Source organism: Recurvomyces mirabilis, assembly GCF_035927965.1.
Source record: "Recurvomyces mirabilis strain CCFEE 5264 chromosome Unknown scaffold_23, whole genome shotgun sequence".
Lineage (NCBI taxonomy): Eukaryota > Fungi > Ascomycota > Dothideomycetes > Mycosphaerellales > Teratosphaeriaceae > Recurvomyces > Recurvomyces mirabilis.
In genome coordinates, this window is record NW_027041957.1 from 93,865 (window position 1) to 108,715 (window position 14,851).

The window sequence follows — 14,851 nt, forward strand, 5'->3', positions numbered from 1 at the left end:
ATGGACGAAAAAGCACTGCATCAACAATGGATCTCTAAAATCCTCCGGTGCTCAAAGCGCGTCCCATCAGCATAGCCGCGAAAAGCAGGACTTGTGCGAGAAGGACGTGTGAAAATCAACTGTAAATGTTTCGGTAGATTGCGCCCTGCATTCGCATACGACGCAGCCACTACTCTACATACAATGATCATACCAGCCCTGCGCAGGTTCGCCAGTTACAGATCGAGTGAGAACGCAGCGTGGCCCTCGTCGCCATAGCTGCGGCCTGCCTACAGCGGCACCAAATCCACAAAAGCGACCCCAACAAGAGCAAAACACATAGGAAGCATGGAAAGTAACTAGTCAGCTAATATATTTGAATCTCTCGCATTGCAGTAACACCCCCAACACCTTGCTCTCCGCAAACTCATAAAAATCATAATCGCAACAAATGGAAAAAAGACGGCAAGCGCTTGTTCGATTTGGTGCGCTGATATACAACGAACGTGATGTGCAATCTTTTCTGGTACAAAAGGTAGGAAAATGTGTCCGTCACCCAGGCCGTGGAGGTAACCTAGTCGTGGTGTAAAGGCGATGTGGAAGCCCTAGGCGTAGGATCCGGGTCGATCTCAGAAGCATGACTTGGCACACTCGGCCTCGGTGTGACGTCCCGATCGTCGACTTCAGCGGGGCCAGGTAGGGTGGCAGCATCCATGTCAATGAGTTCTGTGTGATGTCCGACGGTTTTGGGCGAGAACAGCTCAGGTGGTGTCAACCGCCCGCTTGCTTCTACTTCCGCCGCAGGTTCCTCGGCGATTGAGAAAGCGGCGGGCAGCTCGTCAGAAAAGTTCTTAGATTCTTTCTGCACGGCTAGGACATCCTCGACGGAGACGACGCTGCCTTGGCTGTTCGTGCGCATCATCTCCGTGCCGAGCTTGGAAGTACGTTTTGTAGAAGTGCGTTTCGGTGAGCGTTGGCGCTGCACTGTGATGTTGCCCAGCTCTTCGTCCTCGTCATCACCAGACTCTGCAGCAGATTCCTGTCGTCCTTTCTCAAAGGAGCGTCGCTTGGCCTGGATAGCTTCCTGAGAAGGCTGTTTGCGTAGACTAGGCTCAGCGGGCGTCGTAAGCCGAGCAGGCGCTGAAGTCTCGTGTTGCAGTGTCGGCATGGATCGCGGAGGGCTGGTAGAGTCCATCTCGGGACTTGTGAGACGTTTCGTGATGCCAAGCCCACCGGGCTCGTCGAAGTTGCGCGCCAAAGCCTCTGACAATGATGACTGCCTGTTGTTTATCATGATTGACATACTGCCAGTCTGGCTGTCTGTGTCACCCAGAGAGCTTACGGAGTCTTCTCTACTGTTCACGCTCATGCTTCGCCAGGTGCTGCCCGTGTTGGTATGGCTCATGCCAGTAGAGGAAGTGGTAGTTGGGCTATTGTCAGCTGGTGGCTGCTCGATGTCTCTGGAAGGCACTGTGATAGGCTCTGCAGTACCCTTGTAGCTTTCCGAAGCAGGTTTCCATTGACAGAGCTGGCTCATGACATTTTCCAACTTCTCTTTGGTAGGTGGCTTCTCGAGCAAGGCATCGAAGTGATGTGTGCCTTGTAGCTCCTTTAGATAGCCAGTAACACAAACTATCGGGGTATGCGAATTGGCATTCTTGGTGTCACGGATCATGCGTGCGACGTCAGCTCCATTCAGATGCGGCAGCTTGTACTCCATCATGATGATATCAAACTTGACATTGCTCATAGCGTACCGCATTGCCTCGGTACCGTTATTGACAACGATTGCACGGCACCGCAGCTTCTCCAGTAGCCGTTCCATCACGAGTCGGGACACGGGATGATCTTCGCAAATCAAGACGTCCAGAGTGCGGAAGCTTGGGCCGTCCGCGAGACTGACTTGCGAAAGCCTTCGCGAGCTTGCACGCCTTCTCTGCACTCGAAGCAACGCTTTCTGCCGAGTGTCCTCGTTATCGGATGAAGATGGTGAGATGTCCATGATCCCACTACGTCGCTTGTGTCGCACGGGCATGAGCTCTGGCACAAGATCACCATCTTGCGAGCCAACAGTATGTGATCGCTGACGTGGCGAGGAGACAGCGCTCTGCGATTGTCCTTGCTCGATTACTAGCTCGCTATTGGGCAACGGCAGAGACACAGAACCAGGCTTCATGACCTTGACCGGCGAAGGCGCATTACTATGAGCCTTGAAGGACAAGCGCGGGGTAGCCTCGAAGAAGTTGCCAGGTTGTAGAGACGTGTTGCTGGTCTGTTGGGACAAGCTCGAGGAGCCACTGGAGGTCTTGCGTCTTTCATGATTCTGCGCGCTGAAGTGGACTAGGAGTGGTGAAGAAGGCTGCGAACCTCGGCTAGGCGATGAGCTTTGGTGACTGAGCAGAGAAGGCGACTGTGAGCGATTATGGCCTCTATTGGCAGAGAGTGTTCTCTTCAACGGCATCGGCAGCACAGGGCTCGCCTCCAACGATGGCGCTGGAGGCGGTGATGTGACGGCGGGAGAGGACGATCCTTGAGCAATACCACTTTTCGTCTGAGCCTGCATAGCATCTGCTCTCAGCTTCTGAATGACGTCCTTGTTCGCCTTCTCGAGCACTGGTAGGTTCTTGAACTGAAAATTACCAAAGTCGTCCGCCACAACCGGCTCACTCAAGCGTCGCGACCGTGCATCGCGGACATGAGGAGGTATATGCAGAGGCATGAGGTTTCGCTTGACAGCATTGACTTGGCTTCTAACACGGGACAGTGCATCATGCGGTCGATCAGGATAGTCTGCGCCCGGTGTCTGTGCAGGCGACGACTGCTCGTCCAGAAATTCGTGCTGGAAATTCTGCATCGTAGCTCCACGAGCATCGAAGTACTCTGTGTCTTCGGGATTTTCGCTGACAGGCACGAACGATGCATCATCCTCGCGAAGGGTATCCCAATTAATGTCAACAAACCAAGGATGAGCTTTGATCTCTTCGCCACCATTTGGGTACTTATCATCTTGGTTGGCTCCGAGACGTGAAGCAGGGTCGGTGCACATGAGCTTGTTCATCAGATCTCTGGCGTCTGGAGAAGCATAGTAGTCGTCGTCATCGTCAGGCCAGTGAATGTTTCGATCCAGAATATTCTGGAAAACCTCCTCAGGCGTGTCGGCATTGAAGGGCGGGCAGCCATACAGAAACTCGAACAAAATACAGCCCAGGGACCACCAATCACTTAACTCATCCTGGCCACCGCCCTTTATGGTCTCAGGCGCAAGATAGTCCGGAGTGCCAACGAAGCGCCTATCGCTGTCCGAAGGATCGAAGAGGGACATGATCGGCGGTGGCATAGTGATCATGCCCTGTTGTGGCGGCGTACCTGTCTTCGGCTGGCTGCCATTGCTCTGCACCGGCTGTAAAACATACGGATCTGGCGACTCAGCTCCTTCACTAGCCGTCTCTTCTTCAATGGGCGTACGGCTGTGATCCGCAACAGAGAATCTACGAAACATTGACTCGAGCGCTTCACTGTCTCCGCTATTGCTTCGATGTCCAGACGTGCGTCGCGATGGCTCGCGTGATGTTTCTCGATTCAAGCTGAAGTATGAAGGCTGCTGAAGATCTCCAATATAAGCCGGCGTCATAGAAGGAGTCTGCGCGGGTGAGTGGCTGTTACCCTGAAAGTCAAAAGACGTTGATCTGGAGGATGCTACGGAAGGCGGTCTGCGAAAAGGTCCAGCTTTGAGGAGGTCCGGCGGCGTATCATCAGGCTTAGCATTGATAGCTCGTTTCTGACGTCCAATAAGACCCATCCGCGATAGACCAAAGTCAGTAAGCTTCAAATGACCCTTGACATCAATGAGCAGGTTATCAGGCTTCAGGTCACGATGCACAATCTGCCGACTGTGGAGATGCTGAACGCACAGCAGTATCTCGCCAACGTACTTTTTTGTCCAGTCCTCGGGGAGTCCACCAAGACTCTTGACAAGAGACGCGCAGTCGCCACCGTTCAAGTACTCCATTACAAGATAAAGGTAGTCTTTGCTTGAGAATGTCCAGTAGAGCTTGGCCACATAGTCGCTTTCGCCTTGCCACATCATGATGGCTCGTTCAGCTTTGACATTCGTGACCTGATTCTTGGCAATCATGTCTGCCTTCTTAAGCACTTTAATAGCATAGTAGTCGCCCGTCGACTTCTTCTTGGAGAGGTAGACGCTCCCGAATGCGCCTTTACTGATCGGCTTGATAATCTCAAAGTCTTTGATAGACGTTTGTACTGCACGCGGCTGTGGGTTGCTCACTACAGCGCTGAGTCGAGGTGAGGACGGCCGCCCGAGAGCATCAGCCAAGGCGTTAGAAGACTGGCGACGGTGGTGATGCTGGTGTTGTGCTCGCAACACTGGAGATGCGAACTCGCTGGTAGAGAGCACGGGCGATGTGATCGGGGATGGTAAGCTGTCCATCGCACCACTCGGGATTCTTGGCTTCGCCATGCGCAACGGCGAGTGCGGTGGGGCTGGTCCTCTGCCTGGCGATTGATGACGCGGTAAGTTGGCCAAGCTAGGGAGGACAAGACTCTGACGCTTACGTTCACGAGACCGTGTGCTGGCCACGCGACTCAAGGACAGCTCCGCACCTGGCGAATCAGCTCGTCCATGTCCAGCAGCAGAGTGTACTGAGGAGCGCATGCTGCTATCGCTGTCTGCACCAGTGTCACTCTCGAAGGCTATCGAGCCTCGCTTGTGGAACAAGAAAGGTTCCGTTGGCCCACTATACGACTTTGGTGTTCTGGCGCCCCTTGGACTGCTTGCGCGAGAGGACCCAGCAGATGATGTCCGACGATCCAGTGAAAAGTCAGACGTTTTCCTCAACGCCATGGCCATTGACGATGGACTGCCAGTCGCACGTTGTGGAGCGACGCTGACGACCTCCTCTACCTGCGACTGTACCACGGCTTCTCTGCCAGGCTCGTCCAAAGCTGAACGCGGCTCCTGATCAGCCGATTCATACTTGGACGAGTCCTCACTCGAGTCGTCGCTGAGATCACCAGCCGCTATACGTGCAGCCTTCTGCATGGCCGCATCGATGCATTCTTGCACAAGTATCTCATATTCCATACGGATCCGCTCAGAGTACTCCAATATTCTTCTGTGGCGGAAGACAGCCTCAACTTTCGTGCGTGCAAGCTGTGAAGTCTCATCACACAACAAAGCGAGACCTTGCTCGTTCTCAAGCGTACTAGCACTCGGTGATTGCCATTGCAAGACTTGCTGTATGCGCCCTTCAGATTGCGGCGACTGTGTCCGCATCTCGCCAGGTGCATAGGATTTCGAGTCCTTGATCGATGGCGTGCTGATCTCCATAGTGGTATCACAGAGATCAAGCACAAGCTCCACGATACGTGCCAAAGGACGTCTCACTGCGAATGAGCGAGCACGGTGATGGCTGAGTCCACTCGATGATGAGTCTCGAGATCGAGTAGGCGGCATGGCTGGCGAGGAACGACCAGATGATGGATTTGAGGTTGGTAGAGAAGATGGCCCGATCGGCAGGCCCTTGTACTCCGCTCGTGGAGCAGGTATGGGTGAGCCGGAGTCTGTTGGGGGGCTCTTAGATAGTCTGGCATGTGCTTCTAGCGCATCGAGCACCTTGACCAATGCAGATCGCTGCTCCTGCAACGACTCTTGAGCCAGCTGCACTTCCATCTCAGCTCTGTGCTCCTGCGAGCACAGCTCGGTATGTTTCTCGAACCACCATGGCGTGATTTGGCGCTCGCAAATACGGCAAAGCACAGGCAGTGGAGGCGGATGGTTCTCGGGATCTTGAGCACCCACCTCCGCGAGTAGGGTAAGGTAGTTGGCGAGCATCTCCGCACCGATGCCGAGCGACTCAACAAGCACATCTGGCAGATCAATGGTGATCTCACGAGAGACTGCAGGCTTGATCATCCACATCGTGTGGCTTTCTTCGCCAGTCGTCCGGTCATACACCATGATACCCTGGGCCTCGAGCTCGATGACTTCTTGACTCTCGGCCGACTCCTCTGCTTGCGTGATCGAAGGACCAATCTCTACATTGGACATAGCTTGGGTGACGTCCTCCATCTCAGTAGGACTTGTAGTACCTAAGCTGCTTGCTTCTGCTGTATTTGGATCCGGCCCATAATGCATCTCCTTCGGCTCGACGGGTGTCTTCTCATCTGCGGAAGCAGCATCTCCACTCACTCGAGATTCAGGAGCCTTCACAGCAAATCTCAAAATCCTGCTTTTCGAGTCGTCTTTCCTGATTGCCTCAATGCAATCGGCAAACACACCAGTATTCTCAGCCAATAACTCCGCGATCGGCTTGCCAATCACATCCTGTGCCGGCATACCAGTCAAATCCTGCCACGAAGGACTGACCCACTTTACACTATGATCCAACCCAAGCTCCAGAATGGCATTAGTCGACTGCTCCGCGGCCCTCTTCAGGTCCTCCCTCTCTTCCCTAATATCCATACTGATCGTCCTTTCCATGTGCGTCCTGTCAGCCCCATCACGACCAGCTGCCCCCCGTAGCGCTGCTACCACTGGAGGAATAGCTAGAGCGGCCTGGGTTTGAACATCATCTTCTGCCATATTGCACGTGCCGATGCGGTGAGCAGTCCACTTTCCACCTCAGAAGTGCCCGAAGGCACGCTGCCAGGGCGGCCTACCACTTCATGCAAAGCATGCCCATCGTGATAGTCGATCAGGATGGGTATGTGAATGTAGTAGCTGACCACGAGCTCCCGATGGAAACGTCCCTTGTTGGTGCTGACAGTGAACGATAAAGCGGATGGTAGTGAAAGCGAGGCCTGTTCACGTGGCCTGAAGCCCTTCGTTCTCCTCGTCCCAGCACACTTGTTGCTTCTCAGTGAGTGGCCTCGTCTGATTGTCGACTCCCTACTGCAGAGAGCTGGTGTTGACTCTCGTATACTGCTCGGACCGCCGCCAAAGAAAGTGAGCCAACAAGTCTGGCCGATACACATTCACGCAGACCCCGCATTCGAAGGCTCTAGTGTCCGCCTTGTCCGCCGCTACGGATAGCTTGCCGGCCCTTTGTCATTGGCGTCTTGGCACTTCTATACGAGCTCCATTATTATCTCGAACACAACTTGAGAGATGAGACTTGTCGTGGGCCTCGGGGCATTTCACGAGCGTAACGTCCTCGGCTTTACACTTAAAATGGAAAATACACAGTGAAGCCAGGAGAGAGACCTCACGTCCAAGTTTCTTGGCTATTCAGACTATGTTCCATCTTGAGTGACCACAGGACAGCCGCCCAGCTGAAGCAATGACCCAACCACCAGCTATGACACTATAACAACCAAGAAATCCATAGAGCTCAATGCACACGTCTTGACCAGGGAGCATGGCTCAATATATTCTCATTGTTGACAGTCTGAGCTTTGCCTTTAGTGACTCACCACTCGTAAAGACGGCTTGCATCTCTTCTCGACCATCTTCCGACTGCCCTGTCAATTACCCAAGCATGGTCTTGATCGATGGACTCAGTCCTTTTGATCAGGGAGGTGACCGCGTCAATTACTATCGACTGATCGTTGGAATTCGTGCCGGATAGGAGATGGCCGCTGTAGAATGAAAGCCTTGACTGTTGAACTGATTCTGGCCTGTTACACCTTGATGGCCTGAGAACCCGGCAATGCTGGGCGCAGGCGTCGTCATGACTTTGCCCTGCTGTTCGCTTGCTGGCATGGTTCCTGTTTGCCGGAAGAAGTCGTGGCAATGAGTTTGCTCGTGTGAGTCTCGAGACGGTGGGTGCTCGACGTGATCGGAGTTGCTGAAGGAGGCGAGTGTGCACACAGTGCGCGCAGATGCAAATGTGCTCATCTAGCTTCTATTTCCACTTTATAGTGTATACTGACTCCACCAACATTTTCGCCTGACTGTACTTTTCCAACATGCGCTCACGCTGACGTGGTCGACCTCAGATCCGTCGCATCTTGGTTCGCCGTCCTCATGATCTCCAATCTTAGCTCAGGTCGATGCTGTAGCAGCGCTCTGCATCTGCTCCGCAATAGCCTTGCCAGCCATCGGATCGATAAACTCCCTACTGTCCACGACCTTCTCACCACTCTCATCCATAGTCACATACCACACAATATCGTTGACTACTGCCTCATGCTCGTGTCCCGACATCACGATAGTAAAATCTGCTCTCACTGCCACCATCTTCTTTTCCACGTCCACCAGGGTCTCAGTAGGCGTTATCGTCCATGTCTTCATTCTTCCAGATAGCTTGCCCATGCGTTCCAGGAAGCCATTGCCGTCTATGATGCCCTGAACACCTGGTGCTGTGCTGACGAAGTGTTTGTGGCCCCAACTGTGAGTGAAGTTCTGGGCGCAGAAAGATAGGAAGCGATCGTGATCGGGTTCATTGCCTCCTGCTGTCTTCGGGGAGGTAGCAAGGATGAAGCTCTTGGCCGTTGTAGCTAGCTGATCGTAGGTTGGGCGCTTGGTTGAATCCTCTTTGGTAATAGTTTGCTCCTTCTTGCCCGTCAATTTGTCGAGGAATGATCTGGTAGACATGGTGTTGTGGAAGACTGCAAGAATGGCTAGGATAAACGGAGAGAGTACTTGACCCGTGTCTCACCTTTTTAGCAGACGTATGAGCACTGATATAGACATCGTCAAAACGTTGATGGCGGAAATCCGGACAATATCAATGTCAGCGTCGGGGATGTAAAGAAGGAGGCGGGATCGGCGTCCGGGGAGCCGGTGACGACGACGACGACGACGACGACGGCGAAGATTCTCGTCAATATCGTATTACTTTGTACATCACCGTTAGGGCATTAGAAGGTCCTGATGGAAGGCCAAAGAGATCTGGAAGCAATGTCACGGTGCCTACCTCTACCTCTACATTCTCGCACCTTCTCATGACTGCAATCAAAGTTCGAAGGCTCACCATTTTATGGGCTGTACCCGTCACTACTACTCATCTTGATGATGATAATTGTGGTGAGTAATCCTCGATGGTGTGACTCGATGGGGCGTGGCGGCGGCAATAAAAACGCGCTGCCATGGCCAGCATTTCTATCATTGATTTGCACGGAACGGTATACCATCTTGTGATTGCTGGCCATCCTTCAAGTCTCAATGAAAACGGCTCGTGAGCTCACACTGCCGAGAAAATTTGTGGCGTCTTCTTGGATGCCCTCACTGTCCGGATGCAGGTGTGCCATTGCCTTTCAGGTAGGTTGCTCCCGACGAGGGTACTGGCTGTAGAATTTATACCCCTCGAGCCACCGTCAACGTCCCCTTGACGCATTGCCAAAGCTTTCTGGTCTGAAGACGAAAGTATGGCGAATGCCCAGACTACTACCGAGCCCTTGCTAAGTGCAGCTCATGCTCTCAGCCTCGTATCTGGATGGTTCCGGGAAGAATGGGCCAATACATCCATCGACAATGTCAGTATCACCCGCCTCACCAACGGGCTGATCAACAACCTACAATTGGTGCGGCGGAACAATAGTGCCATCCTAGAGCCAGCCGCTGTACTGATACGGCACTTCGGCCACGCTGAGGAGATCAGCGAACTCGAGAGTTGCGAGGATCCTGAGGGAGATAGCGTCACTTTATCAGCTACAGATCAATCCATCGTCTTTTGGGAGATGGGACCTCGAGATTGGGGTCCGAAGCTCTATGGCTTCTTCGATGGTGGGCGTTTGGAGGAGTACATCGATGCACATATGTTGAACGCATCAGAATGTACGCAACCAGCTATTGCACGAGATGTTGCTCGTAGCTATGCACGAATACATTCCCTACGACTAGCATTCCCGCGCGATAGCTTTCAGGTCGTCAAACAAGAATTCATCGTGAATATACGTGAGAAGCGCGAGGCAGTCTTGCAAGCGTTATCTGTTGTGGCCGATCGGAGAGCCCGAGAATATGCAGCAATCTTCCGCGAGACTGACTGGACCCATGAGCTCGAATGGGTGGCTGAAATGTTCGAGAAGCACGACTGCGAGGAGACCATGACACACGGCGATAGTAACCACCTCAGCGTCCTGGTCAAGAACTACGAGAGCGAATGTCAAGTCATGCTCATCGACTACGAAACGTTCTCATGGAGCTACCGCGGATTCGATATCGGAGGTCACTTCAACGAGCGTATGTACTGCTACATTGACCCGGACACACAACTCACTGGCTATCCGGCACCAACTCTCCAGGAGCAGAGGTTCTGGTGCGAAGCATATCTACAGGAGATGGAGGACCTGGAGCAGGACATCACAGAGTATGACACGGTCGACCATCTGATCCTGGAGGCCAGCATAGGAAGACTGTATCATCTGCTATTCACGAACCTGGTGTGCACGGTCCATGACGGGGTTGAAATGGATCCCTTGTTTCTATCCGGCTTGACGCATATGATGAGATTGTACAAGCAGCTGAAAGCGCAATTCATTGACGGCCGCGATAGAACTAGCATAGGTACTTTTGGAGCTGACATTGGGACGATGTAACCCACGCACTACCGCCTCTCTCGTCCTGACATCAGAACTTTCGTCCTGCATCTGTGCCCTGAGCTCAACGTGAATGCCTACCTCAGTCATCAGGCCAACTTCGCCACCAGCTCCTCCCACTTGAAAACCTCCTCCCTGCCGTAGTACTGGTGTTCCCGAACCCAAAACTTCAGATTCAGTGCCCCAACAGCGGAACATGAGGTTGTCCGCCACTCTGAACGCCTTAAAAGCTTTGCATGCCGTAGCCACGACTGGATTCTCGAGTGCAGAACGACTGATGTTGGTGTCGCTGGCGTCGAGCTTGGTGATCGTGAGATTCTTCGGAGAGACTAGAACAGCGGCCAAGGCGCGAATGTTGGGAGTCGCGGCCTCACATCCAGCCTTGCCTTGGATGCAGATCGAGATGCTGACGCTTTTGATGGGTACGCGAAGTACTGCGTCGCTGACTTCCTTGAAGTCGAGGAAATTGTGGGCGGGTTGTGGCTCGCTGAAGAGGAGCACGGTGAAGGAGAGCCGCTTCCTTAGCACAAGTGCCATCTCGGAATGGACTTGTGTGCAACACTTCATTAAAGCAACTGCATCGTCTCCCGTGCCACGATGACTTTCGGTAATGGATGCACAAAGAGTGCCCTCGGCCCACATGCGCAAGCCCACCGACTTTGGCGACGTCTCGAGAAGAGCATCGTAGATGTTCAAGCGCAGCTCGGGTGCCAGCTTCATGAGGTAGCATCTATTCTGATCGATTTGTGAGGCCGTGTTGAGCCCGCTGATGTCGTGGATTTAAGACTATGTTCTGGTTGAGAAGATGAGGCCGAGCTTCATTTTATGTACAAGCAGTCAGCCAAACGCGCTAGTACCTGCTAGCGTGATTCAAGCTTGTCACTTTGGGAAGGAACGGCTGGCCGCAGAGATGATCACGTGCCCTCTTCGACTCGTTGTACAACGAATTCACTGGGCACACAATATGAGACAAACACTCGAGCTGGAAAGCGAGGCATCATTTCAGCGGTGTACATATGCACATCACTCATACGTACATACCATCACCAACTCCCATCCTCAGGCAACTTCCACACCCCCTTCTTCTGCCGCTCAATCAACCACCTCTCACACCAACTCTTCATCTTATCCCTGCTCTTCGCACTGCCCACATTGACCGTCGGAATGATCTTCTCGATCCTGAGCGCACAACAGAACATCGTCAATTCTCTGAAAGAGCTATGCTCTGAGTAAGGGACGCCAAAACAGCTCGCTCGGCTCGTGCTGCCACGTTGGGGTACGAGGTCTTTCATGCTGTAGTTGCTTTTCCAATTATCGCCGTTGAGGACTGTAGAGACGGATGGGGATTCTAAGAATCGAGATGTTGGAGGGCGGTAGTTCCAGCCCGAAGGCCGGAAGCCTACTGCTCGGGTGAAGTGAGGGAAGTAGTCTTTCAGGTAGTCATCCAGTGTCTCGGCTCTAATCTCAAACAGCGGCGTCATGTGGACTTGTGCCGCTCGTGGATCGGTGGTCATGAGAGCATCTAGCTCGGGATCCTCGAGTGCAGACACTATCCGCATCTTGGATGGAGGAGCAAAGATCTTCGACCCCAGAGCGTGGGCGATCCCAAGGCAGATCCGTTCTTTGCCTATGCTGTAGGTACCCACCACTACCAGCAGACGTCCTCGGCCCTTGCTGGTGTCAGGTGTGGTTGATGTGGTGAAGACTTGTTGGCTTGCAGCCGGGTTGCGGAGGAGGGACATGTTGGTCTTGTCGTCGTCGTCGCCTTCGTCCTCCAAGTCTTCTTCCTTGATGGCTGAGCTTGACTCTTTGCGTACGAATTTCACCATGCCTTCTCCTGCTCGCCGGCGCTTCATCTGCTCCCATCCATCGCTTTCGTCTACGCTGTGTTTGCTGAGACTCACACACATGTCCGCACAAGCTTGAATCACATTCTGTTGACTCGGAAAAGCATACTTCGGATTCAGATACGTGGTGTCGAGGTAACAGACGTCGATCTTCTGCTCTTTCGTCTTGCCTGTAAGTTTGTCCTGGACGTCTGGCATGAGAAGCGGATGCTGTATATGTGCTCGGCAAGCTCTGAAGTCGCCGCAGTGGAGGATACGTTGCAGTCGTGGCTCCCCGTTCGTCTTCTTTCCGACCACTTTCTCGAAGAGGTAGAGTGAAGAGCCTGGGCAATGATTCGCGTTGATCATCGTCACCTTCACGCCTTTGGTGCCCGGCACTTCCATAGGCACGTCAAAGTCGAGATCTACCACCCACTTCGGGTCAACTCGTAACTGCTGTCTGACCAGATTTGCAGTGACGTGTGAACAGTAGATAGGTCCATGACTCCACGAGCTGGTCAGACCAATGTAGTGATCGCTGTGGAAATGACTGAGGAAGTATGCCTGGCAGCCTTGCACGGCACCATAGCGGAAGGCATCGACACAGATCGAAAGTCCAGGCATGACCTTGTAGAAGGGACACGTCCGCTGGTATGCAGGTTTGCCGCGAGATGCATGCTCAGATGCTGCTGCTTCGGCCCATGCTGCATCTTCGGCGTGACCAGACATGAGCTTGTTGAACGCTGTACCGCCTGCGCTAGTCGTCTGGCCGTAATCGAGGGGATCTGCTTGACCAGGTTTGGGCGCTCGTTGTGGTCTTCTGTACTGAGCAGCGGAGGCAGTGTTCTCTGTCTTGATGGCTCTATCAGATATAGACCACGTTGCCTTAGCAGCTGGCGGCTTCTTCTCTGGCAGTGGCGTGGGGTTGCCGTCGAGACAATTGTTGACATGCACACCTGCGTCCTGCTCGCTGATTCCAGCAAGGCTGGCACTACAGATAGGGCAGGACGCTCCGCCGACCAGTGGTAATGCTGCCTCGTCTGGATCTTCTTGCTTGACAAGAACATCGCCATGCCCTTCTGGTGTAGGATCATAGTCCTTCTCGTCTTCTCCCTCTTCCAGTCGAGCCTGCTCCTCCGCATACCGCCTCTCCATGAACTCATCACCCTCCTCAAACAGATCCTCATCGAAGTCGTCCATGCCCTCAAAGTCCTTGAACTCCTCCGAGCCGCCACCATAACTTGTCTCCTCTTTGATGAGTGGTGGTCGTGCACTGTCCAACGAAGTCTTAACATCATCGTCTGCATCTTGCACCGCTCCATCCAAGGTCGCCGTACTGGCAGCTGCAGTCTCATCATGGATGGGCTCGGCGGCACCTTCCGCAGGTGTAAGGACTGCCGGCTGCTCATCCTCCTGCTCACTGTCTGATTCCTCCATGAACGGACCAGATTTCGTACGAGAAGTCTTGTCGCTTGTCATAGGACTATCTTTCGGCTCGACTCTAGTCTCATCGACCGTCTCACCGAAGGTCTCCACTCTCTGCCTCTTCATTGAGCCGCCGCTTTCGTTGAACCTCTCCTCATCTTCCCACACATCCTGCTTCGCTGGGGACGGAGTGCGATTCTCCACGTCCTCCACTGGCAATGACCTCTTCCGCTCCTCGACAAACAATGCAGGCTCCTCATATAGCCCATCTGACTTCTTGAAGAAGCTCAATATGCTTGTGTTAGGCTTGCCACTAGGCTTGATTCTGGGCGCTGCTGTCGTCTTCTTGGCACTACTGGATGGTCCTTGTCGCCCAATAGTCGGTACGGGGGTCTGTCTAGGCGCAGCTCTCGTCTTGACTGCCATCTTTGGCGCCGGGACAGTGGGTGGAACAGCCAGGCTGAAGGGCGTCTTGTATGGAGTGTCGGGTGGCGTTGGAGGCCGTCCTATCGATGGGAGCAGTCGTGGATCTTCTACTGCTTCTCTCGGCTTCCGAAACATCGCCACACCTCACGCTCATCCCTAGACTCCCACACATTGGCTGAAGCTGATCATAGATCGTGCATGTGCCTCGACAGACGTCGTGTGTGTTTCGTGGTCCAAGCGCGTCTCAAATGACGTCACGTGATGACCAGCCAAGAATGGTCTAGCTCGCTATCTTGCTGGACGAGATGAATGCGTTCCTCAATAGCTCCGTCTCTTTTGACATACACCGCATCGCGATGCTGACAATCCCCAAGACATATCAAGCTCGAACGCACTGTAGGTAAGATCTCTGATAGGGTTCATGCAAAGCACATGAACGTTGGCCTCAAGCACGGCATCAGTTTTCGCTAGATGCAAGAAGCCGGGCGATGAACTGCAATGTAACAAAGCCAAGGTAGAGACCATGCAGACGACCATCATCTCACGTAGACCAAGAAGCCATCGCGTACTACTAATCGGCGTACTGGACGGCATGAAAACACTGTCGACATGACAATGCAGTCAGGCTTAGGCCGTTACTGAACACACAATGGACAAAGCCAGGACTGGAATGTATGTGTGCCGGCTCCGGAGAT

General features: G+C 53.4%; 5 protein-coding genes across 5 annotated transcripts; 1 reads left to right on the forward strand and 4 right to left on the reverse strand.

The window, feature by feature from the left end:
* Positions 1 to 553: 553 nt before the first annotated feature.
* Positions 554 to 6,583, reverse strand: RIM15 (rim15, signal transduction response regulator; the record flags this gene model as incomplete). Its single annotated transcript, XM_064840629.1, has 1 exon — positions 554 to 6,583. The coding sequence occupies one exon, from the start codon at positions 6,581 to 6,583 to the stop codon at positions 554 to 556; it is 6,030 nt and encodes a 2,009-aa protein (XP_064691660.1).
* Positions 6,584 to 7,984: 1,401 nt separating this feature from the next.
* LTS14_007941 (uncharacterized protein) lies at positions 7,985 to 8,635 on the reverse strand (the record flags this gene model as incomplete). The annotated part of the gene is made up of 2 exons (XM_064840630.1): positions 7,985 to 8,525; positions 8,601 to 8,635. The coding sequence occupies 2 exons, from the start codon at positions 8,633 to 8,635 to the stop codon at positions 7,985 to 7,987; spliced, it is 576 nt and encodes a 191-aa protein (XP_064691661.1).
* Positions 8,636 to 9,309: 674 nt separating this feature from the next.
* LTS14_007942 (uncharacterized protein) lies at positions 9,310 to 10,479 on the forward strand (the record flags this gene model as incomplete). Its single annotated transcript, XM_064840631.1, has 1 exon — positions 9,310 to 10,479. One exon carries the CDS (start codon positions 9,310 to 9,312, stop codon positions 10,477 to 10,479), a length of 1,170 nt encoding a protein of 389 aa, XP_064691662.1.
* A 31-nt stretch (positions 10,480 to 10,510) lies between these two features.
* Positions 10,511 to 11,199, reverse strand: LTS14_007943 (uncharacterized protein; the record flags this gene model as incomplete). The annotated part of the gene is made up of 2 exons (XM_064840632.1): positions 10,511 to 10,537; positions 10,561 to 11,199. The coding sequence occupies 2 exons, from the start codon at positions 11,197 to 11,199 to the stop codon at positions 10,511 to 10,513; spliced, it is 666 nt and encodes a 221-aa protein (XP_064691663.1).
* Positions 11,200 to 11,522: 323 nt separating this feature from the next.
* On the reverse strand, positions 11,523 to 14,156 carry pso2 (DNA cross-link repair protein PSO2/SNM1; the record flags this gene model as incomplete). The annotated part of the gene is made up of 1 exon (XM_064840633.1): positions 11,523 to 14,156. The coding sequence occupies one exon, from the start codon at positions 14,154 to 14,156 to the stop codon at positions 11,523 to 11,525; it is 2,634 nt and encodes an 877-aa protein (XP_064691664.1).
* Between the last annotated feature and the right edge of the window lie 695 nt (positions 14,157 to 14,851).